Here is a 24,357-nt window from a genome sequence, read left to right as displayed (position 1 = left end):
CATTATTTCAACATATTAGGTCCCATATCCTTATTTCCTACCTTTCGTGCAATTTCGTCACTTTTAAACTACAGTTCAGCTATACAAATAAAAGGGTAAATGTTTATTTTCCAAAATCGTGTAGCTCTGAAAGTTCTTAATTGATTGCTTTGAAATTTTGACACAGTGTTGCACTCCAATACAGCAGTTTTTTGGTACCTATTTCTTAAAAAGAACTGGACATTTTTGAGATTTTTCTTATGTAAAAGAAACACAAATATCCCATTGCAACATTGTGTCAAAATTTCAAAGCTCTCAGTTAGAAACTCGAGAGCTTTGCAGTTAGGAAGATTTACAGTTTCTATATAAGTACAAACACAGATTTTTGTTTCTTCAAAATCTCAAATCTCCAAAAGTTCTTCACAGATTGCTTTGAAATTTTGACACAACATTGCATTTCAACACTCACATTTTTTTAATATACCTACTGGAATGCCATCTGGTATATTCACTTAAATGTTTTAGCGCAAATATCTGTGGGAAAATAATAGATATTGAAGAACGGCTTTCACGTGTGTGAATTTAGAGCTGGGGCTCATGAAAGTAAGTACTGAGAGACATTCTAATACTTAAGCAAACATTATTTTCAGCACAAACTTACGTCTTTTTTTAAATGGGCATCTCATATTATTTGTTACACAATCAATAACATGAAAAATCAAGAAAAGAATGGTGTTTCTTGCATCGCAATACATCAATTATGTCCCAAGAAATTGCAAAACGAATTTGACGCTTAAGTTGATGAAATGTGATACTTTTGCATATCCCAAGATGAAAGCATGAATCCCACGTTGCTCGTAATTGCTATATAATTGGTGCACAGCTATGCAACAAATGCTGTACTTATTTTGCTCTTCATTTTCCAACTATTGAATTCATACCCCAGCACAATTAAATTTTCATCTCCCTTAATCACATGAATATGTCCATTAACTCATCATACATAACTTCAATTGCTCTCTTCATCTGCGGAAATAGTTGGCATATAAACTTGTACTACTTTTAGTGTCTGTCTTGACTATGATAATGCATTCAATATAATGTTCATAGTAGCTTACTTGTGTTCATATTTTCTTACTCATTATTAAACCTACTCCTGCATTACCCTAAATTGATATTGTATTTATAAGCCTGTATTCATCTGACCAGAAGATGTGTACCTCCTGCCACCAAATTTAATTAATGCCATACATCCAACTTTAACCTATCCATTTCCCATTTTAAATTTTCTAACCTACCTACCCAATTAAGGCATCTGACATTCCATCCTTTGATCCGTAGAATGCCAGTTTTGTTTCTCCTGATGATGAAGTCCTGAGTATCCTCTGCTAAGAGATCTGGAAGGAGAACTCTTGTACCTTGGAAATCCCATCATTTAATCACACAAGTGCAACAGCTATTTTGAATTAATATAAAATAGTTTACAAAAAGGAAGTACAATAAAGCAACACATCTACTTAACTAATATGTGCCATTGTTGGCTGGCTCCACAACTTAAATCCAGAAATCTGTCCAGGAGAACAAAATGTCAGATGCAATAAACTTAACATATCAAGTATTAACATATGGCTCAGGAACCATGCGAACCCAACAAAAATAGCACTGCTACAAAATCCAGTTGGATGAAGAATCAGACTTCAATACTTGGAAGACATACAAGATGACCTAAATATTATTGATGTCAAAGGAGGGAGACACAAGACACAGGACAGGGACAAATAGTGATGTCCTAGAGTAGGCCAGGGCCTGTCGAGGGCTGTAGAGCCAGGAGGAGGAGGAAGAAGAAGAAGAAGGAGGAGGAGGAGGAGGAGGAGGAGAATTTATAGGACTACTATGGTTTGTGTTAATGTGTAATATCTTGGCACATTTTATTAGGATATGGCTCTGAGGATAAGTGTCAGAATACAAATCAAAAGAACTATTTTTCAGTTCTCAGTTGGTTTTGGATTTTTTTCTGCTTTTTATTACTTGTTTCACCTTCACCAATTATTTGCATGTGTGTTGCACTTTGGTTTGGAGTCTGTGTTAAACCCTAGGTCCCCTTGTAAATGGCTGTATAAGATAGTTGAAAAATTGGATGAAGGCACCAGTGTACTACATCCACTAGAACCATACCTATTTACACTGTGGAAACCAGTTGTATAGTTGATGCTTTGTCCTCTCTTTTTAATAGTGGTATCATCATATCAATAAGAAGCAATGTGTTATCTAAAGTGGTAGTGTTGTTGTTGTTGTTGTTGTTGTCGTCTTCAGTCCTGAGACTGGTTTGATGCAGCTCTCCATGCTACTCTATCATGTGCAAGCTGCTTCATCTCCCAGTACTTACTGCAACCTACATCCTTCTGAATCTGCTTAGTGTATTCATCTCTTGGTCTCCCTCTACGATTTTTACCCTCCACGCTGCCCTCCAAAGCTAAATTGGTGATCCCTTGATGCCTCAGCACATATCCTACCAACTGATCCCTTCTTCTAGTCAAGTTGTGCCACAAACTTCTCTTTTCCCCAATCCTATTCAATACCACCTCATTAGTTATGTGATGTACCCATTTAATCTTCAGCATTCTTCTGTAGCACCACATTTCAAAAGATTCTATTCTCTTCTTGTCCAAACTTTTTATCGTCCACGTTTCACTTCCATACATGGCTACACTCCATACAAATACTTTCAGAAACGACTTCCTGACACTTAAATCTATACTCGATGTTAACAAATTTCTCTTCTTCAGAAATGCTTTCCTTGCCATTGCCAGTCTACATTTTATACCCTCTCTACTTCGACCATCATCAGTTATTGTGCTCCCAAAATAGCAAAACTCTTTTACTACTTTAAGTGACTCATTTCCTAATATAATTTCCTCAGCATCACCTGACTTAATTTCACTACATTCCATTATTCTCGTTTTGCTTTTGTTGATGTTAATCTTACATACTCCTTTTAAGACACTGTCCATTCCGTTCAACTGCTCTTCAAAGGCCTTTGCTGTCTCTGACAGAATTACAATGTCATCGGCAAACCTCAAAGTTTTTATTTCTTCTCCATGGATTTTAAAACCTACTCCGAATTTTTATTTTGTTTCCTTTACTGCTTGCTCAATATATAGATTGAATAACATCGGGGAGAGGCTACAACCCTGTCTCACTCCTTTCCCAACCACTGCTTCTCTTTCATGCCCCTCCACTCTTACATCTGCCATCTGGTTTCTGTACAAATTGTAAATAGCTTTTCGCTCCCTGTATTTTGCCCCTGCCACCCTCAGAATGTGAAAGAGAGTATTCCAGTCAACATTGTCAAAAGCTTTCTCTAAGTCTACAAATGCTAGAAATGTAGGTTTGCCTTTCCTTAATCTTTCTTCTAAGATAAGTTGTAAGGTCAGTATTGCCTCACGTGTTCCAGTATTTCTACGGAATCCAAACTGATCTTCCCCGAGGTCGGCTTCTACTAGTTTTTCCATTCGTCTGTAAAGAATTCGTGTAAGTATTTTGCAGCTATTGCTTATTAAACTGATAGTTCGGTAATTTTCACATCTGTCAACACCTGCTTTCTTCGGGATTGGAATTATTATATTCTTCTTGAAGTCTGAGGGTATCTCGTCTGTTTCATACATCTTGCTCACCAGATGGTACAGTTTCGTCAGGACTGGCTCTCCCAAGGCTGTCAGTAGTTCCAATGGAATGTTGTCCACTCCAGGGGCCTTGTTTCGACTCAGGTCTTTCAGTGCTCTCTCAAACTCTTCACGCAGTATCGTATCTCCCATTTCATCGTCATCTACATCCTCTTCCATTTCCATAATATTGTCCTCGAGTACATCGCCCTTGTATAGACCCTCTATATACTCCTTCCACCTTTCTGCTTTCCTTTCTTTGCTTAGAACTGGGTTTCCATCTGAGCTCTTGATGTTCATACAAGTGGTTCTCTTATCTCCAAAGGTCTCTTTAATTTTCCTGTAGGCAGTATCTATCGTATCCCTAGTGAGATAAGCCTCTACATCCTTACGTTTGTCCTCTAGCCATTCCTGCTTAGCCATTTTGCACTTACTGTCGATCTCATTTTTGAGACGTTTGTATTCCTTTTTGCCTGCTTCATTTATTGCCTTTTTATATTTTCTCCTTTCATCAGCTAAATTCAATATTTCTTCTGTTACCCTAAAGATATGTCTCATTAAATTTGTAATAAATTGGATTTTTCTGGGAGTTTAGAAATGAAAAATTTTTTCATTCCACTAAAGAGAATAACACAGCAGCTGCTGACCACATTAACTGGATATACTCTACTAAGTACATAGTGGTAGCAATGCCTGGATGTGCAGAAGAGAATGAAACCAGATTTGGACAGGTCTAAAGCCGCTGACAGACTACATTTCATTTGTAAAGCAGTACATGATAGTTTCATGGCATACGGGGGAAGAAACTGGAATAGTTAATGTTTGGAATAAGAGAGTGTAAAAAAAGAAAAAAATCATAATCACCGTATGTTCTGTCCAAAGGCGTCATATGTATCACAGAAATCTAATGGGAGAATTTAAAGAACTCACTTTCTTTATAGAGTGCATCATTGTCCTGTGTCACGTGTATTCAGATAAATACAGCTCACAAAGCTAGGATTAGTGTATTTGCAATTTGTCCAGAGTTGTGTAAGTTATAATACTTGGCAATACACTGAAATGTAACAGTTGAAGCAGATATGGTACTACGAATTGTCTATTTTCCAGATGGTTATTATTAAACATTCCCTATTTAACATGTTATAACACGGAAAATAATTGCCATATAAGCACCAAACTTGGTAGCATTAATGTCAAGGACATGTGGAAGAGTAATAGTACAGAAGCAATTCAATTGAAACACTTAATGTGCTACTGCGGTATATCATGCCAATACATACCGGTATCATTACTGCTACAGAAGGGGCTCAATATGGCACCCATCAGTGTCCAGAAGCCTGAAAGTGCAGGATTTGCATTCTGCACAACAGAAAAAACCATGTCCATAGGTATGCTGGCAACGTCTCTTGATTTGATGCACTTCAGATCAGCATGTGTGAATGTTCCCTTGGCAAACCCTGTCCTTCAGGTAGCCACGTAACCAAATGTGTTTCGGAGAAGCAGAACAACTTCACGAGTGATGTACAGTGGGCTCCATCTCGCAGATCAATGTGTCTTTCTCCTGTAGGGTGGATATGACTTCCTGGTGAAGCATATCACTGTAATGATCTCCAGTCACACTGCATGTCTTTGGTCCTTGAGTGCCAACCTGTTCAAAAAAGAATGGTCAATGATGAACACAGCTCTGAAGCCACAGCATACGGTGACATGTTCACCATACAAAGGAACTTGATACACAGTGACTGCAGGTGGTGCAGGTCCCCACACTTGGCAATTCTGTGTGTTCACCTCACCCATCAGAGATAGGATGATCCATGGCCAGTCGTTGTCGACTTCAATCCTTGCGAGAAAGTGGAGACTGAAGTCACCATGTCATTGCGCATCCTGTGCTGCAAGCTGCTGTATGATATGGATCTTGTATGAAAACCATTTGAGAATGGTTCAAAATACCTTCTGTACATTGGTCCACAGGCTTTTCAACTGTCGTGACACAGTACATGCCCTGCCTGACAATCAGGAATTGTGCGCAGTGTTGTCTGCCATAGCAACAGCAATTTCATCAACCACCTGTAGTGCAACCAGCCAGTCATCAGCCTCTTCCCAGAGGAATTGCCCAGTTCTCCAGTTGATTTGTGCTTCATCATACTCAAAACAGCAGGTGGAGAAAGAGGACCCTTCCGTAATCCTTTCAGCCGGTGATATTCTTGAAGTGCAGCTGCAGCATTACTGTTGTTTTGATAATAGAGCTTCACCAATAATGCTCTGTTCCTTTTATCCAAGCTCATGCTGACATGTCAACAAATGCACTGCGACTGGTCTTGCTGTGACTGATATGAGACTGTGACTGATCATGACACCTGATAGCCATAGTTGGAACTGGATGGTGGTGCTGCCACACATGGAAATCATGCATCCCATACTCTGAACATTAATGATATCAAGTTTGGTACTCATACGGTAATTAGTTGCTGTGTTAAATAGGGAAAGTTTAATTATAACCACACTAAATCTCCATTGTGCACTTTGTATGAAAGTCCTAAATGTGTTTCCATGTGTTTTGATTCCATCCAGGCTTTGCCATTTACATCAGTCCAATGGTTACTGACCAGCTACTTGCTGAATTCTTTGCATCCTGACAGCAGTTACATAAACTGTTTCCTGGGTGATCTAGACTGCGATGTTTCAGGTGACTAGATATTAACAAACTGAGTATTAGGTCTTAAGTCTTGTTTATACTGAAGCCTCCATCCAAGTTTAATAAACTTTCCAATGCACATAATTATATGTACATATTTCTCAATTATGCTGTTCCGGACATGTGTAGCCTCTCAATGTGAATCATTCTAGCAAAACCTCAGAATGTTTCACTTTAGAGTGATATTACTTTACTTTTGTAATTCATCGGTCACAAATCCTTCTCAGTTTACTGTTAATGAAAAGAATGTCCCTCTGACAGTGGAACAGAATATTTCATGACCATTTAGTTTGGCACCCACACAACTGCCATGTTCTTAGGGGTCATAGAATTAACTTAATCAGTATCCTCATAGCACACAAGGCAATAAACATTATGGTGGAAGGTGGTAGTGAGCAAATTTATTATACTGTTTCCTTTAACATGATGAGTTGATAACCAATGAAGTCTTAATAAAAAAAAAATAAAAAAGTGAGTTTTGTGGATAATCTTTTGCTTTTGGTTTACATTTGCAAAACTGCAGTATTTGTTGTTTGAAATTCTTAGAGGATGTCAAACAATGTGTTGCTGCAATGAATTAAAAAGAAAATTCAATTTTCATTTGTTGGAAGGTATAAAAGCTTCAAATGTGAGAATCAAACTGAAGTTAGAATAATTTGTGTCCTTTTTATGTTATGCAGGCAGAGAGTGTGGAGCAACTGGAAGCTCGTATGATGGAACAGGAATCAGTAATAGCTAATGTGGAGTTACGCAATGCTTTCTCTCTTCATTGTCTACATATGGAGACCCAACTAGTCCATGCACATATTGAAATACTTGCCTGTGTTCTGAGCACACTTGTATCTGTCCAGATTCGCGGCCATTCAGAGGTTAGTCTGACACTATTCCTGCATCTTAGTCACCAAACATGGGACTGTAACATATTATTTCTTTTCAGAGCTGCAATACAGAAAATGCATCCTCTTCCTTGATAATTACCTGGGATATTATGTTTTTATTTCCAGTGTATGTGTAGTAAAAAATTAAAAATTGTGTAAAATTTGTAAAAAGAATAATAATTAAAGTAAATAAATCTGTGTCTCATTGTATGTAGCAGCTATTCATTGGCTTTAGTATGAAGGACAATAAAGAACATATTTTGTGTTTTCCTTGTAAACTATTAATAGTGTGTGAAAAATTAATCAAAAATAAAAGTATCTTACTTGAGAAAACATCCCTTCCATGAATTATGTTTTATTGTAATTATACTTTACATTTAAATGATTTGAGCGAAAGAAACTCATTTATTGTGTCTTTGAACTGTGCTGTATTGTATTGTCAAGATAGCTAATTTTCAGTTTCCGCTTTCAGCCATGCTTGACCTTAAGTAGTAGTTTTTTTTATCATCCTCATTTCTCTGGAACGACATTGACAGAAAGCTGCATTCACTTTCTTGTCATAAATATCTTCATAACTATTTCAATGTTTAGATAAGCATGTCTTAACCCAATTTGGAGTAACCTTTCAAGATTTCCATGTGGGAAGTCATGTCAATGCTCTTCAGCTCTTTCACCTGGGACTCCAAAACAGTTATATTTCTGACTAGCTATGCTATATCGATAGCTGTGCTATATTTGGATTAAAATCAGCTGCATGTTTTTCTAGGTAAAATATACAGCTGTTGTTTAAGGCATTTACTGGGTGTAAATTAAAGTCAGATGAAATGATGTGTCATTTCACTTTTTCTGTTGTGCATGTAATATTCTTAAGCTTATTTAATAATCATTATATTTACTCTTGGTTTGAAATATCAGTGGAAACATAATCTGTGTTGAAAGAATGATATATAAATACTGAGTCTTTCAAAATGAATAATGGAGTTTAAGGCTTTGTACCACTTAATTAAATTCAACTTCTACTTATAAATAATACATCAAATGAAAGAGCAATTCAAATAGTTTTGATTGTATACCTTTTGCAAACTCTAAAGCCTACAGGCTATGGTTTATATGCCATCTTTGTAAGTGAAATATAGCTGCATGACAGAGATCAACAAATCACCACAAGATTGTACAGTTGCAGTGAAAGTCCCCTAAATTGAATTTTTTTGCCGTATCCCAGAAGAAAGTTTATGGGTCTTTCTTTCTTCACAAAGAACTGTAACTGGTGTTTCTCATCTTGATGTCATAGAACTATGGCTCTTTCCTCAATTGGAAGAATGAATCACAGAATTTTATTTGGCAGTGAAATGGTACACAACGCGACATTGCACTCAACTGCTGGATTGGCTGCAAGGGTCCAGGTAAGAGCATGTTTCGCATGGTCTTCCATGTTCAGCTGATCTGATGCCATGTGATTTTTACCTTTGGGGTTTCATAAAGAATTGTGCACATGCCCCTGCTACCAGCTGATCTACCCAACTCAAGAAGCAGGACTCAAGCAGCAATTGCCCACTGATCACTTATTGGGAAGATCTCACCTATTGACTCAATGTGTGCTGTGTGATGAGTGGTGCTCATGTTAAACACTAGCAAGAAAAATTGTTTTGAGTTGTTCTTTCATTTAACGTATTATTTATAATTGTAAGTTTGACATAATAAATTCTACAAAGCCTTAAGACCATGACATTCATTTCGTAATACCTGGTATTTTTTCTCACTTAAACAATGTATCTGAAAACACATTTATGGGCTGCCTCATGTTAATTTTGTCGCAGGTGTCTCTCATGTGAAGTAAAAGAGTATGTTAATTGTGTGAAATCTTTAAATTACCATTTTTACTTCATTATTAAAAAGTCAGCTGTTTATATTTGGAATGTACATGAATTGCAAAAATACTTTTATTACTGTCTTACATATTGTCATTTATTTCTCAAAGTTATAATTATGCATCTAAATCTTTTATCCTGCAACATTCAGATGGACAGTTCAGTTCGAGCAGGTAAGTTGTAATTCTGAATTTATATTATATTTCAGTATTAAAATATGCTGCAATAGATGAGCACTGGATAAATTATTATAATATTTGTTTTAAAAATTTGTGAAAAATTAAACCTGAACCCATATAGTTACAGAGAAGATATCTACTCAGAGGCAACAGTTCTAAAATCATAATTAGTTCATTTTGTCAGTTTACTGTAGTTTGTCAGGTCATAAATTTGAAATTTTTAAAACCACAGAAGAGAGATAAAGTGGGTGAGTTACAGCAAAGGGAAACACACAGTAGCTGTTTGCAGTTAATTTTTGAAGTATGCATACTTTCAGTTGTCTATATTTTGAAGTTTGGTGTTACAAGCTGTTTGTGATCTGAGACCCTCAACAAATTGATTTAATGGAGTAGATGAGTGGTGGGGATGGTGAGAGCAAACATTGTCATGGAGAAGCATGACGCTGGTAATCAAGAGACTGCAGTCATTGTTTTGAATGACTCTTCCAAGTTTTAAGAAAGCTGTGTAATTGATTGTCCTCCGATTAAATCCATAAGGAGGATGCGTTGAGCGTCCCAAAAATGACGGCTATAACTTGGATGGTAGACAGAGCTTATCATGCACACTACTTCTTCTTCTTCTTCTTCTTCTTCTTCTTTTATATGCTGTTTTGTCACCACTAATGCAGTCATGATCCTGTTCAGTAGAAATTTTCCTCGTGCAATTTAATGAAAAAGTAAGTCCAAAAAATAGCATCTACTGAGTTTTGTGGTTCTCGGAAAAGAGGGAGTCCTGAACTTGGATTACTCTGTTTCATCATGATCTCATGTGAAACACTGCAGTAAATTTTCAGAAAATTGTCTTACACTTGATATGTTGTAAAGCAACAGTTTTCATGCATTTTTTGTGAGTTTCCCATATTGGATCGTTGCTGAGTACAAATAGGTGGCCACTTCTGTCTTCATAAATGTGTCTTTCCAGTCGCATACGGATGACACAATTGAAACACATCACCTTGATTCAGTACATATATAAAACAAATTTTGCATTGAATATCAACAGCTTTGTGATTTTTTGCCAGTGCTATTTTGTTGTTTGATGATTTATCATAAACAGGACATTGCTACTGTGTGGGCAGATTTACTGGTCACGGGTAAGTGATTACTCTGTCCATAACTGGTGTTTTTTCTCTACTCTGTGTTTGTATTTGAGTTTATATTTTTTTTCCATGCAGTTTGTTTATGAGTACTGCACAAATTTTGTTTTGTTGATATTGGGAGGAATTTTCATGTTTGGCTGTAATGCATTGTTGGTTGTTTTCTGAACATTTTATTCGTGTCAACACGTGTATTTCACCAGTGCACTGTCTCTGGAAGAGGTTACTTTGTGGACCAGTGCCGCTTCCCCTTTTTTTCTGTTCTAGTCACGAATGGTTGACAGGAAGAACGACTGCAGGCAAGCCTCCATGTGAGCACAAATCTCTCTGATTTTATCCTCACGACTTTTTGCAAGATATTTGTAAGAGGAAACAATCTATTGGTTAATTCTTATAGGAATGTATGCTCTTGTAACATTGACAGTAAATCACAACATGATGCAAAACACCTCTGTTGCAGCATCTTCCATGGAGTTGGCCGAGCATCTCAGTGAAACTTTTGCAGCTGCTACATGAACCTGTCACAAATAATACTGCTCTTCTTTGAATCTTCTCTATTTTCTCTATCATTCCTTTCCATTATGGATCCCAGACTGATGAGCAGTAGTAAAGTATCGATTGAATTAATGTGTTGTGAGATGCCTCTTTTGTTGATTGACTGCAATTAATGAGGATTCTTCCAATGAATCTGTCTGGCATCTGCCATACACCTGATTAATTGTAGGTGGTCATTCCACTTCAAATCAGTCTGTATGCTTACTCCTTGATATATTATGAAAATAAGAATAAAACATCTTTCGCCTTATGTATTCACATTTTTTAGTTTTTTATGTTGAGGGTCAATTGCAACTCCCTGCACCAAATGTTGATCCTCTGCAGGTCTTCCTGCATTTTGATACAATTTTCTAATGTTGCAATGTCTTTATATATAAATGCATCACCCACAAAAAGCCTCAAGGAAATTCTGACACTATCCAATATGTTTTTTATATATAATGGTCCTATAACACTCCCTTGGCGTTTGACCAAGTTACTTTTACACCTGAAGACTTCTCTCCATTGAGAATAAAGTGGTATGTTCCGTTCGCGAGAAACTGTTCAATCCAGTCGCACTGTTGCTCTGATATTCCATACGTTTGTATTTTGTTCATTAGGTGGTGGGGCAGAACTGTATCGAACGCCTTCCACAAGTCAGGGAACATGGAACTACCTTTGTGACTCAATCTGCTATTTTCTGGGTGTTGTGGGCAAAGAGAGCAATTTAGGTTTCACACAGTCATTGTTTTTGGAACCCATGTTGATTCCTATAGAAAAAGATGTCACAATATGCAAACATAAAACATATTCCAAAATTCAACAGACCAACATCAGAGAAATGGTCTTTAGTTTGACACAACTGTTCAGTTACCCTTCTGGAAAATGGAAATGATTTGTGCTTTTTTTAATCATTAGGAACACTTGCCTCCTTCAGAGACTTATGGTATACGGCTCTAGAATCTTTCAAGTACTGTATGTAGAATCAAGTCGATATCCCATGAGGCTCAGTAGCCTTTACTCTGTTCATTTGTTTTTGTATCCCATGGACACGTTTTGATGTAACATTCGTGTGATGATTTAAATGATGAACTACAGTGCAGTCTTCCTTAGCGAAACAATTTTGGAAAGACATTTAATATTTTGGACTTCTGTGTCTCATCCTCCATTTCATTGCTATTATGGCCACAGAGTATCTGGATACGTGGCTTTGATCCATTTACTCATTTAACATGAGACCGGAACTTCCAAGGATTTTCTGTCAAGTTGGTTGATAGAATTTTACTTTTGAATTTATTGAATGCTTCACACAAGGCCATTCTTGTGCTACATTTGGCATTATTTAATTTTTGTTTGTGAGGCTTCAGCTACATTTAAATCTGCAGTGAAACTCTTTGCTTTTGTAACAGCTTTCTAACATGGTTGTTAAACCACAGTTGGTCTTTTCCATCCCTCATAACTTTGTTCGGCACGTAAAGTGCCCTCCGCCACACACTGTTGGGTGGCTTGCAGAGTATGAATGTAGATGTAGATACCTGTCTAAAGCATATTGTACAATGTTCTTGAATTATTCCCACTGATGCCCAACATTGCCAGTGCCGGAGATGAAATTTTCACTATCAGGTAATCTGAAACTGTTTCTTGTCACCTGTGTTAAACAAAAAGATCTTCTTACCTTTCTTTGTATTCTTAGTTACAGTCATATTTAGTGATGCTGTAATTGCCTTATGATCACTGAATCCTCATTTTACACTGACTCCAAAAGTCCTATTACTCTGTTCTGTTAGTGTCTAGCCATCTTTGTAAATAAACCTCTGTGTGTCATGATTTCCTCCTCTCTCCTTTCCCTGCTCCTGCTCTTGTTCCTCCTCCTCCTCCTCCTCCTCTTCTTCTTCTTCTTCTTCTTCTACTACTACTACTACTACTACTACTACTACTACTACTACTTATTTGTTTATGCTTCTTGGTTTGATGTTTCAGGTGATGTGACAACTTTGTTTCAGTTACATACTAACAATGTATTAGTAGATTACTTACCAACAGTGTTTCGTATCACACATTAATGTGTTACGAGATAAGTGTATTGTTCAAAAAGTATTATAATTAGGAATCATACTATCGTGAACTAGATTTGAAAAAGTACCATGTCATTTAAAAGTTTTAGATCAGCTTCTTGTGTTGGGTATATAAATTTCGTAAAATTTGTAAATTTGCTTACTGTGTAGTTCATTTCTCTCTCTAACAGTTGTTATTTTTTCCATCAGCATTTAGTCAGTGTGCCAAGATATATTTATAAAGACTGCATCATTATCTTCATTTGCAGCTGGCTGAGGTGTGGGAACTGATACAGCCAACTATAGTGAAGTGTCTTCCAGAAAACAGTCAGCATTTAAATGGTGACAGCCCTCTTGCAAATAATACCAACAGTTAGTGTTCCGCAGTAAGCACTTTGATGGATGTTTCCTACACTGATACTCAGTATGCAATTAGTGCTCTGTAGCTATATGTATGTATATTCAGAAATATTGTTATGTTATACTTTGTTACTCTGATGTGTTGTTAAGTGCAATTCAGAGCCCAAAACTATGTACACTTAGTTGTTTTTGAGGGACCAGTTAATTTTTTTAAAGGGTATGAAGCTTTTAGTACTTATGTGTGCGTGTGGAAGGGCAGGGGAGGGCGTTTAGAGAGGAGGAGAACCCAATGTTTTCGCTTTGGCACCACAGTCACACTGTATTTATGGAAAGACTATTTTTTCACCAGATGACTGTTGAGGTACTGGATATATACCTATGGTTATGAGATAGCTGCACTGTCCTAAATTATTGTTGAGTCATGGATAGTCTCAGCCTTAGATCATTCTCAAGTAGTATATACAAAATTGTTACAGGTCCATAAATATTAGCAGCAACATTTTTGTGAGATGAAACTTAAATCTTGTTGCTTTTAGATTGTATGAAACTTCCAGTCTGTCAAATACAATTTCTAAAATGGGTTTCATTTCCTTTTTAGCATATTTCTCTTCCCCCACCCCCAGTATCAGGCATACTTACACCCTGATAGTAGACAATTTTGTTGAACTTCGAGCAGATTGTTTTCAAATATTCTGTTCTTCAATCATTTCAAAATTATGGATAGAGATTCTTTAGCCTTCCACACCAAAAAAGTAGGCATCAGACACACATCTGTCAGCAATACTTTCTTTTTAACAAAAGTGTTGATTTAATGCAGTATTCAAATTTGAATATTTTCAATTCTCTGTTTTCTTCAGAAAAATTTTCAGTTGTTCAAAGAACAGTCTGTATTCTATTTATTGTGTAACATTAAAGTCTCTCACATCCATCATCATTTTTAATATTCTTCTTACAAATAGTGTACAGTAGCCAGACATCACCTACTGAACACTGTAAGCAGAACCCTACCACAGCCCTCAAAAAGCTGCACAGCACCTCAAACACTAAATTAACAACACAGTTACAAACATTGTAGCTATAAATCTACCATCGTATCTTTGTAGTCTGCAGTTTGGAGCCAGGGATTATAACCTCTGACCGCAAGAAGCAAGTTCTCGCGAGTACCATATTTTCTTTCATCTTGCACGACTCCTAATATTTATGTGCCTTCTGCCGAGGGTGCCTATTTGGTAGTTTCTGGAGAGGGAAGGGGGGAGTATTTTTAATGCCTTGGGAGATGAATAGTGACTTGCAAGTAACCATAAGAGTCTTTGTTCCAACCCTCTTAAAAACTGAATAATACTGACTTTTTAATCATTTTCTTGAAAGAAAAACACCTGACTACACTAATTTTTCCTTTCCCTGAGAGTTGGCTTGTCTTGTTCTGGTTTTCCATGTATTACTTAAGAATGGCTGAAGGTCAAAAGAACTCATAAAAAATAATAAATTATTGCAAAGAGCAGCTACAGCATAAGCATGATTTTGTGATTTGTATTTTTGTGTATATTTTAGTTGGCAGTAAGTATTCTGCTCCTGTTGTAGTTCTTTGGTAGCCAGTACCAGACAAAACTACTATTGAATCGTGTTGTCTAAAAGAAAAATAAACAAAAATTTTAATACATTGCACTGACTGAAATTGACAGTGTATTTTGACTGTTACTTTTGCATTGCAAATGTAAAAGAGGGAACACTGCTGTATTGGACTGAAATATAAAAACCAGTATAAGACTAATTTAAGTTACTGGAATGTTTGGATGACACATCCATTGTTTTCTAACTAGGCTGGCATTACTGCAGAACCAGTAAATTTAGCACCACAAAGGAAAAGAGAAAGTTGATTTGAGAAGGTATCTGATGCAGCTTAGCATGGAGTGGAGTGACAGGAAGGAAGAGATCTTGAAATCAGAGTACATATACCTAAGAACTGTGTGAAAGGGGACTGACTAATGAAGACAAATGATGGAAGAAACTGTGGGAGGTGGGGGGCATATGTGAAAGATGAAAACATTGCATTTCACAGCTGACGCACTACCTGTTGACACCCATTTTATGGACTGTCTCAAAGCTTGCTTGGCAGCACATATATTGTTCTCATATCCACAAAAATTCTGAAGACCTAATAGGAGTGTACAATGACTGAGTTAAAACTTGAAGTGTGAAAATACATTTAATTTGACTAAAACTGCATGTTTCTCTTCTTCGTAGTATTAAACATAAAAAAAATACTGTCAGAAATGAATAGAACCCACTGAAAGGTTTTATTAGAAAATTACTGCAGTGTTTCAAAATGTGCAGTTTGTGTGAGGCGGAGTATATCACCGTCAGAGCAAAAAGGGGTGCTCTGGTGTCTGAATTGCCACAGATTCTGTTCTATCATCATTAACCATTACTTTGTGTCTTTTTTTTACTTTGTGGCTGTTTTCAGTTTGTAAGAGAGAATGGAGCATATTGACCATTTAGCATCTTTTTTTTTTTTTTTAATCATTCTTTGGGTTTATATGAAAAGGAGCTGTTAGCTGCCAATTCATATTTCTTGATAATCTGGCATACTCTGGGATCTGTCAATACCAGATTATCACATATGTCAGATTATCAACGAAGTTTAGAAAAATGGATACAAGCAAAATCTATAGTTTTGATGTACAAAAACAGGAAACTTTTATTTATTAAACACTGCAGGAGAGATGTATATAAAAATTAAAAATACCTAATACTTTTCTCTAAAAGAGAGTAGAATTAAAAGTTGACTATTGCTCTGCTCTATTAAATCAGTTTAACTGTCTAAGTTTTAGAAAATTCAAGACGTATAGGTAATACTTTATATGTCATTTACAAAATAAAATGAGTATACTTGATTTGAAAAGATCAAGAACAAATGAATTAATAAAAATTCTTACCAGAAATATGGTGCAGTTTAGTTAGAATCACTATCTTTATGAATAGCACAGACATCTGACCTTCTCAAGGGTGCGGAATATGTTGGACTAGTATCTGCCATTGATGGCTTAGTTGAAATTTTCTTCACACCGTCTGGAACATGGCAGAAATGCTAATTTGTTTCTTGAATTGATATCCTTTTTAACAACGATTATTTTGTGTGATATGCAGATTCATAGCTTCAGATGTGTTGTATTGTTTGCTATTTTCAGCAAATTTTGCAGAAGTGTTTAAAGTTTCTGAAGACTCAACCCAAGAAAGGTGAGTCATAGGTTTTTCTTCTTTGCCACTCTGTTTGTAGTGCCTCCTGTGTTTTGGAAGCATTTTCTAATGTCACACTGTCAGTAAGCTCTTCCTTGAAAGGTTAAATTCTGACGATGAGAATCCATTGTCAACTACTTCTGCTGAAAATGCACTCAGTTCATTAATGGATTCAGGATTTATAACTCGTACAATTTCAGAGTGATTGGTTGTTGGCACATCATCATTTAAATCACTTTCCATCTTGGTTTCTTAGATCAGTTTAGGCCATATTTTTCTCCAGACCCCATGCAGTGTTGTATTTTTCTCAGAGGTCCAAGCAATTGCATCTGTGAAATTAGCGTCTTTAATGGAATTAAAGACAATTGTTCCATTTTGTCAAAAATCGGTAATGTGGATTTCAAATCCCAACCTCTTTCATTAGAGATAATAATAGCAACATGATAAATTGCAAGGAAAGAATTGTAGAAAGATGGAGAGAATACTCCACAGAACTCTTGAATCATCCAGACCCTTACGAGGTGCTACCTGCAGACGCTATGGAGGAAAGGAACAATGAGTAAGAAAGGAAAGTGTCTGAAGTAGATGTGAAGACTGCAATCGAAAAAATTCAGAAACAGCAAGGCCCCAGTGCAGGATAGAATAGTGTGAGAATGAATCGAAGACGGAGGTGGCGCTTGCACATAGAAATAAATGAACTGATCCAATTGATATGGAAGAATGAGTCATTGTCAGAAGAATGAAAATTGGCCACAATATGCTTGATATAGAAGAAAGGAAGCAAAATGGAATGTGGTAGTAACAGAGGCATCAACTTGCTGGATGTAACCTACAAGATAATGTCTATCATTATCTTCAGAAAATTACAACCATTCATAGAGAAGAACATGCAGGAATACCATGCTGGCTTTTGACCAAACCGATCAACAATAGATCACATTTTCACCCTAAGGCAATTGTTTGAATCACAGGTAATATGATAAAAGTGTCTATAGTTTGTTTGTCAGTTTTCAATGTGCACATAACAGCACCCATAGGAACAGCCTACACAAGGCTCTGTGTGCCTTTGGAATACCAGAGAAGCTGGTAAGAATGGTTAAAACTTGTATGTGGATGGGTAAGAGGCAGCATTACATTCCTGAGGGATCACGTCAATAGCATTAGAGACTGACACAGGTCTCAGACAATGGGATGCTCTCTCATGTGTTCCATTCAGTGTTGTCTTAGATAAAGTAATAACAGTATGTAGGTGACAGGAATGGGCTGGAGTACAGATGGATGGTAATTTAAGTTGTCTCACATATGCAGATGTTATAGTATTGCTAAGTGAATGAAACATGAGTTGAAAGAAATGTGCCAAAAAATGGATAGCCATGTACAAAAGGTTGGGTTAAAAGTGCATCAAGACTAAATGGTGTTCCTGTAGTTAGGAAGAAAACCTCTAATTTATAGTTTTTTAAATAAAAATACAGAAAATATTTTAATATTTTGATAATATAGCATATTGCCTTTATAGTTCCCTCCAAAATTATTCAGATACCTTCATTGCAGGAAATAAACAATACAGTTCCTTCAGGTCTTGTATGTTTTCTGAAAGCTTATTTATAAATTATATGTAGAACTCAAAGGATTTTCTAAATTTTCTTAGACTTAGTCTTTTTTGTATTCTTTAAACATGTATTTACTCAATCTTTCTTGTACATTTATGTAATTACATTTGTTAACAACTTGACAAATTGGAGTTACATGTACACAGTAAATCCAGTGTGCACTGTAGTCTAGTTTTAAGTGTTAGTGGAGTGTTCCTGAACTGAGAAAATTGATGGTGTTGCAGTGATATTTAATGAAAAAAGCAAAATCATTTCACTTTGTTGATGCTGTTTGTCTTTGGGGTGTTTAGACGACTGCCAGGGTAATATTAAACTTAGACGAAAATAAAGAAGTTAAGAAATTGGTATCATATCCATAAAATTGTGAACAATCCATCACAGTTCTACTCTCATGGAATACATTTCAGATTATAACAAACCATTTGCTGAATATGTTTATTTTTTAAAATCAACCCTTAGTGTCACTGCAAACCGTTAAGTAATTGACTGAGGACATGGTGGATAGAAATTCAGTGCATTAAACTCGTGTTGAAGTTATGTCTTAATTTTGGCAGCTACTGTTTACTGGCATATATTATTTAACCTACATAAGTTTTATATTATTCTTGAAATGTTTACTGAATTTTTTACCCTTTGTCATTAACAAAAAAGAGCTATATACCATTACACCTCACTTCATTTCTACATCATTATTTTTTAAATGATGTATATTATAATGGCTTTCGTAAGTACATTTTGGTTTCTTTGTGTTTTACGTCGCCTGTCATTCACTGTCATTATCAGTTTGTCCCAGAATGTTGGATTTGATTGTCCCAGAACTTAAGGCAAAAAAATATTGGTTTGAGAGCAGTAACTGAAGTAAAAGAAACTGTTAATGGAATTACAATGGAGCTTAATTCTAATCTCAGTTTAGATTTAGTTTATCTGGTCTGATAACTACTATTTTGTCCCATTTTGCTAAAAGCATTTGTTGTAAAGCAAGCAGTTGTTGCTTTCAGTCAGTAATTTGAAGACTGAGATGGTTTGTACAATTTGTTGGCAATCAGTTATACTGTAGAACATAAGTAAGTAAGTAAGTAAAATGTCAAACATTCCACTTACAAACCTACATGTTGTAAATTAACACATTGCACTTAATTCATACATTTTGTAATTAAAGTTCCTGTGGAATTCATGTTTGATCTTGTACAGCGGACTAATTTCAGTTGAAATTAGGCAGCATAATATTTATATCTACTAATGAAAGACTGATGTTTGTAAGCAACATGATGTGAACATTTTGTAATATCTGGTAAATCATGTTTTGCTCCAAATGTAATGTGTGAATTGTGTGTGTCATTGTATCGGAATTGGGCAACCTATGTTTTCTATGTAATAATCCCCATTATTAAAACATAAATGAATTGCTATTTCATACGTATCTTTAAAATACTTGCGTTTGAACGCTCCATCTTGACTTTGAGTGTTTCAAGAGATGGACTACAAAAACATATTTCTAATTTTACTTGACCAGTTGTATATATTGTATATGGTACAAATTTAAAGTTGTTGTTGAGAGTTTAAATAGCATTTTATTCATTGTTGGAATAAAGTTTATTGAAATATTATCTTTGCAATTATAATTTTAGTGTGTATTGTGAAAGAAAGTAAACTTGTATACAAATACTATTCAGTAGAGTTGAAATATTTTGAACTGTTTTTATATGATAAGAAAGTGATGATTCAGGATTGACACTGATTATTTTCCACTAAGAATTTAATTGCTGCTAGTACCAGTCAACTTTCACAATGTAACCAGTTAATACAGCAAATAATATTTGAGTACCCTAAAAAAAAAAAAAAAAACTTTGGACAGACAGCTTACACCTTTGCACCCCATACTGCAACATGGACCTATTACTTACAGAGAAACTAGTTTTTGATTGCTCTTACTGAAGAGCTATTTACCAAAAATCATTCCCTAACAAATCTTTCGTTACACATTTATCTTTTTACCTTCCGTGTTCCTGGACTGTAAATTGTTATACCAATATACTGGATGGATAATCAGCAGCATCCGCACTAAATGATTACAGGGATGAGTGATGTTGTGTTCATGCCAAACTGTCAGATCCTGTATCAAATTATGGCTGCTGTGGATGTGCAGCTTGTTAGTAAATAATTTAATGTTTCAGTAGCTCAGTTTTAATACTCACTCTCAGCTGTGTGTGATATAATTTCAGCTTTGTGCTTAAAGTAGTCTTTAGTTGCTTCAAAAACATGGTTTTGAGAGATGTTTTTTATGAAAGAAAAGTGAGTTGACAGATTTACTGGTCTAGTAAGTAGGTTACACTGTTCACCTTCCAATATTCACCCTAACACACATCATTCAAATACAGTTTGTACATTCATAGTCAAGTATAAGTAATGTTGTGGAATTGGCAGGGAGTAATATGTTTGCAGTAAGTATAAGCATTAAGTCATTTAACATACACTGCGCTGTTGCTGTAATATTACATTAGTCACAGGAAAGAAGAAAATGCAACCTCCGTTACACAGTGCAGCATTCCACATCGTTTTTGCATTTCAAATGCTACAGTTCCTGCTAAAAATCATAGGTTCGCTAATGCTTTTAGTTCATTACTCTAGCGCTAGTTCACAGGTACTAAAAAAGTAAAGCAATATATTGATATATATCTATGAAGTTCACAAATTGGCATTTACAGCTTTATACCTTCACTTTAATTTCTTAAGCTCATGCCAAATGTCTAGTAGTTCACAGGTTACATTAGGTTAGCAGTGTGTGCTTATTTGCTGTTACATTCATGTTTTTTTTGGTTAAGCCTTGTTTTCCTGGGATGGTACTGGTCAACTTGGAAAACCTTTTCATGCCTCACCCACGTGAAATCTCAAAAATTGGCTGTATTTTTTCCATAACTGGCACAACTTTTTTTGTACGCAATCAAGGTACAACCTGACATGGACATTTGTGTCAGTCCTTTTAATGTTAATTAATTTTATGAAAGATCCTCTTAGTTTTTCTTGTTTTTCTAGTGCATGAAGATCGGATTTATGTCCTGAAACCCAGGTATGTGCAAGACTTCATCTAAATAAAGAATTTGTCAGGTGTAACTGGAGTGGATTTATTAATCATGAAAATTTTTTAGCAACATTTGCTGATGTCCCACAAAGAGTAAATTATTTCTGAAATAGTTCATATTTGCTTGCCTTTTGTTTGTTGTGTGTTCTGTGTATTCCGTCATTTGTTTAAGATAGTTTTTGGCTCTTTTGTTATTAGTGTTAGCTTGTATATCTAAATGGCATATGATAAGGATGCAGAACTTCAAAAAGTGATTGAAGAAGTACTTGTTGAAACTAGGAATGATGGTTTTTCTGGTTTCGATAGTGACAATGACTATGACATGCCAGAAAATAACCAATCCTGGTAAGTCTGGCGTCTTTCTAAATAAATATGGAACAAAGCAAGTCATGTGAAATGAGTATAGCGAGTGTGACATAGGCTTGTGTGTCGACCGGTTTTTCGCACTTTACCACACTGTGGTTCATTATGACAAATAGCTGGGTTGTATGTGGGATACACAAATAGCATTAATTAATGTCTTTTCAGTGTTATATTATAAATTTCCAATGTTTATTTCTTCCTTAAACCAAATAAGTAGTAAAAATGAATTGTTCAAAAAAAAATTTTTTTCTTGAAATCAGTGTGTAAACTTCATCACTTTGTGAAAACAATTTATCCTCTATGTACATGACTTGCTCAACATGACGTTGAAACTTTAACATTGGCTACTAGGTTTTATATATCTCGTACTAAACTTGCACTATAGCCATTGAAAATTAGCTGAAATTATTGGAAATCAGCCAGTGCCCAGAGGGTGGTATGCAGTGTAGCACTCAATGTGTTAACTGAGTGATAAGTTATACTAATATATGAAAAGGAAATGCACTTCTGCCTTGAGGAAGCACAATTTTTCTTGTTTTACTGGCAAATCTTCAATGGGTTTTAACAAGGCGGGTAGAGATTGCTACTTTTCCAATCAAGAACAACTGCAAAGATGAGAAACATAGAAGTAGATATCCTCGGTGTAGCAAAGCAGCTTAAATCACTTCATAAAGGCAAGGCTTCCAGTCCAGATGGTATACCAGTCAGGTTCCTTTCAGAGTATGCAGATGCAATAGCTTCATATTTAGAAATTATATACAACCGCTCGTGCATAGAAAGTTCCTTACCTAAAGACTGGAAAGTTGCTCAAGTCACACCAATGCCCAAAAAGGGAAATAGGAGTAATCTGTAGAATTATAGGCCCATATCGCTAATGTCAATTTGCAGTAGGATGTTGGAACATATACTTTATTCGAACATTATGAAGTACTTTGAAGAAAACAATTTACTGATACATAGTCGGCGTGGATTCAGAAAATATTATTCTTGCAGAACACATCTAGCTCTTTATACTCATGAAGTAGTGAGTGCTATCGACAGGGGATGTCAAATTGACTCCATATTTTTAGATTTTCAGAAGGCTTTCGACACCGTCCTTTACAAGTGTCTTCTAACCAAACTGCGTGCCTATAGTATATTGCCTCAGTTGTGCGACTGGATTCATGATTTCCTGTTGAAAAGGTAACAGTTCGTAATAATAGACATAAAGTCATCAAGTAAAACAGAAGTAATATCCGGCATTCCCCAAGGAAGTGTTATAGGCCCTCTATTGTTCCTGATCTAGATTAATGACATAGGAAACACTCTGAGTAGCCCTCATAGATTATTTACAGACGATGCTGTCATTTACCATCTTGTAAAGTCATCACATAACCAAAACAAATTGCAAAATTATTTAGATAAGATATCTGTGTGGTGCGAAAAGTGGCAATTGACCCTGAAGAAAGAAAAATGTGAATTTATTCACTTTAGTGCTAAAATAAATCCGCTAAATTTTGATTACGCAATAAGTCGCACAAATCTGAAGGCTGTAAATTCAACTAAATACTTAGGGATTACAATTACAAATAACCTAAATTGGAATGATCACATAGATAATGTTGTTGGTAGAGCAAAGCAAAGACTGCGATTCATTGGTACAACACATAGAAGATGCAAAAGATCTACTAAAGAGACTGCTTACACTACACTTGTCTGCCCTATTCTGGAGTATTTTTGCGCTGTGGGATCCGTATCGGGAGGGGCTGATGGATGATATAGAAAAAGTTCAAAGAAGGATGGCTTGTTTTGTATTATTGCCAAATACGGGAGATAGTGTCACAGACATGATACGTGAATTGTAGGGGTAATCATTAAAAACAAAGGCGTTCTTCATTGCGACAGAATCTTCTCATGAAATTTCAATCACCAGTTTTCTCCTCCGATTGTGAAAACATTCATTTGGTACCCACCTACATAGGGAGAAATGATCATCATGATAAAATAAGAGAAATCAGAGCTCGCACAGAAAAATTTAAGTGCTCATATTTCCCCCGCGCATTAGAGGATGGAACAGTAGAGAGACAGCTTGAAGGTGGTTCATTGAACCCTCTGCCAGGCACTTAATGGTGATTAGCAGAGTAATCAAGTATATGTGGATTTGTGTGTACACACACATGCTCTCCCCCCCCCCCCCCCCCCCCCCCCCACACACACACACACACACACACACACACACACACACACGGGGGGGGGGGGGGGGGGGGGGGGACGACATTCTGTCCTGAGCTAACAGTTTTCAGTTGTGTGTGTGAGGTGTGCTTACTTGTGTGAGTGATTGCTGTGTCTTTCACTTTCTTTTTCTGATGAAGGCTGTGGCTGTGTAAGTGTCTTTTAATTGTGCCTGTCTGCAAGATAATGTCATCTTTATGGTAAGTAGCAAACTACCTTTCCGTACATTGTTGATATTCCTACATGGAGTTTACAATGTTCAATCTGTTTTATTTGTTATTTGTTGAACAGTATATGAAGAATTTATGTATTATGGTATTTAACAGTTTTGGAGAGTTATAGGATTTACATATGGCATCCTATTCGGTAAAGTATTCCAGAGAGTCCCCCATTTGGATCTCAGGCTGGCGCTACTCAGCAGGATGCCATCATCATAAGAAACAAAACTTGCATTCTACGGATTGGAGCATTGAATGTTAGATCCCTTTGTGAGGCAGGAATGTTAGAAAATT

General features: G+C 36.1%; 1 protein-coding gene across 4 annotated transcripts in view; it reads left to right on the top strand.

Moving 5' to 3' along the window:
• LOC126334627 (sorting nexin-8-like) overlaps positions 1-19,799 on the top strand; it is a 204,016-nt gene extending 184,217 nt beyond the window's left edge. For 2 of the 4 annotated variants that reach the window (XM_049997060.1, XM_049997063.1), the window contains 2 exons: positions 7,017-7,205; positions 13,255-19,799. In XM_049997060.1, coding sequence (XP_049853017.1) covers positions 7,017-7,205; positions 13,255-13,362 — 297 coding nt within the window. In that variant the 3' untranslated portion in view covers positions 13,363-19,799. Of the gene's footprint in view, positions 1-7,016; positions 7,206-8,559; positions 9,152-9,233; positions 9,256-13,254 lie in introns of those variants that run through there. The other 2 variants (XM_049997061.1, XM_049997062.1) reach the window with 2 other exon arrangements.
• The last annotated feature ends 4,558 nt before the right edge of the window (positions 19,800-24,357 follow it).

This window comes from Schistocerca gregaria, chromosome 2 (genome assembly GCF_023897955.1).
Source record: "Schistocerca gregaria isolate iqSchGreg1 chromosome 2, iqSchGreg1.2, whole genome shotgun sequence".
Classification (NCBI taxonomy): Eukaryota; Metazoa; Arthropoda; class Insecta; order Orthoptera; family Acrididae; genus Schistocerca; species Schistocerca gregaria.
The sequence above is the reverse complement of the archived record's forward strand: the minus strand, read 5'-3'. Positions and strand labels throughout refer to the sequence as shown.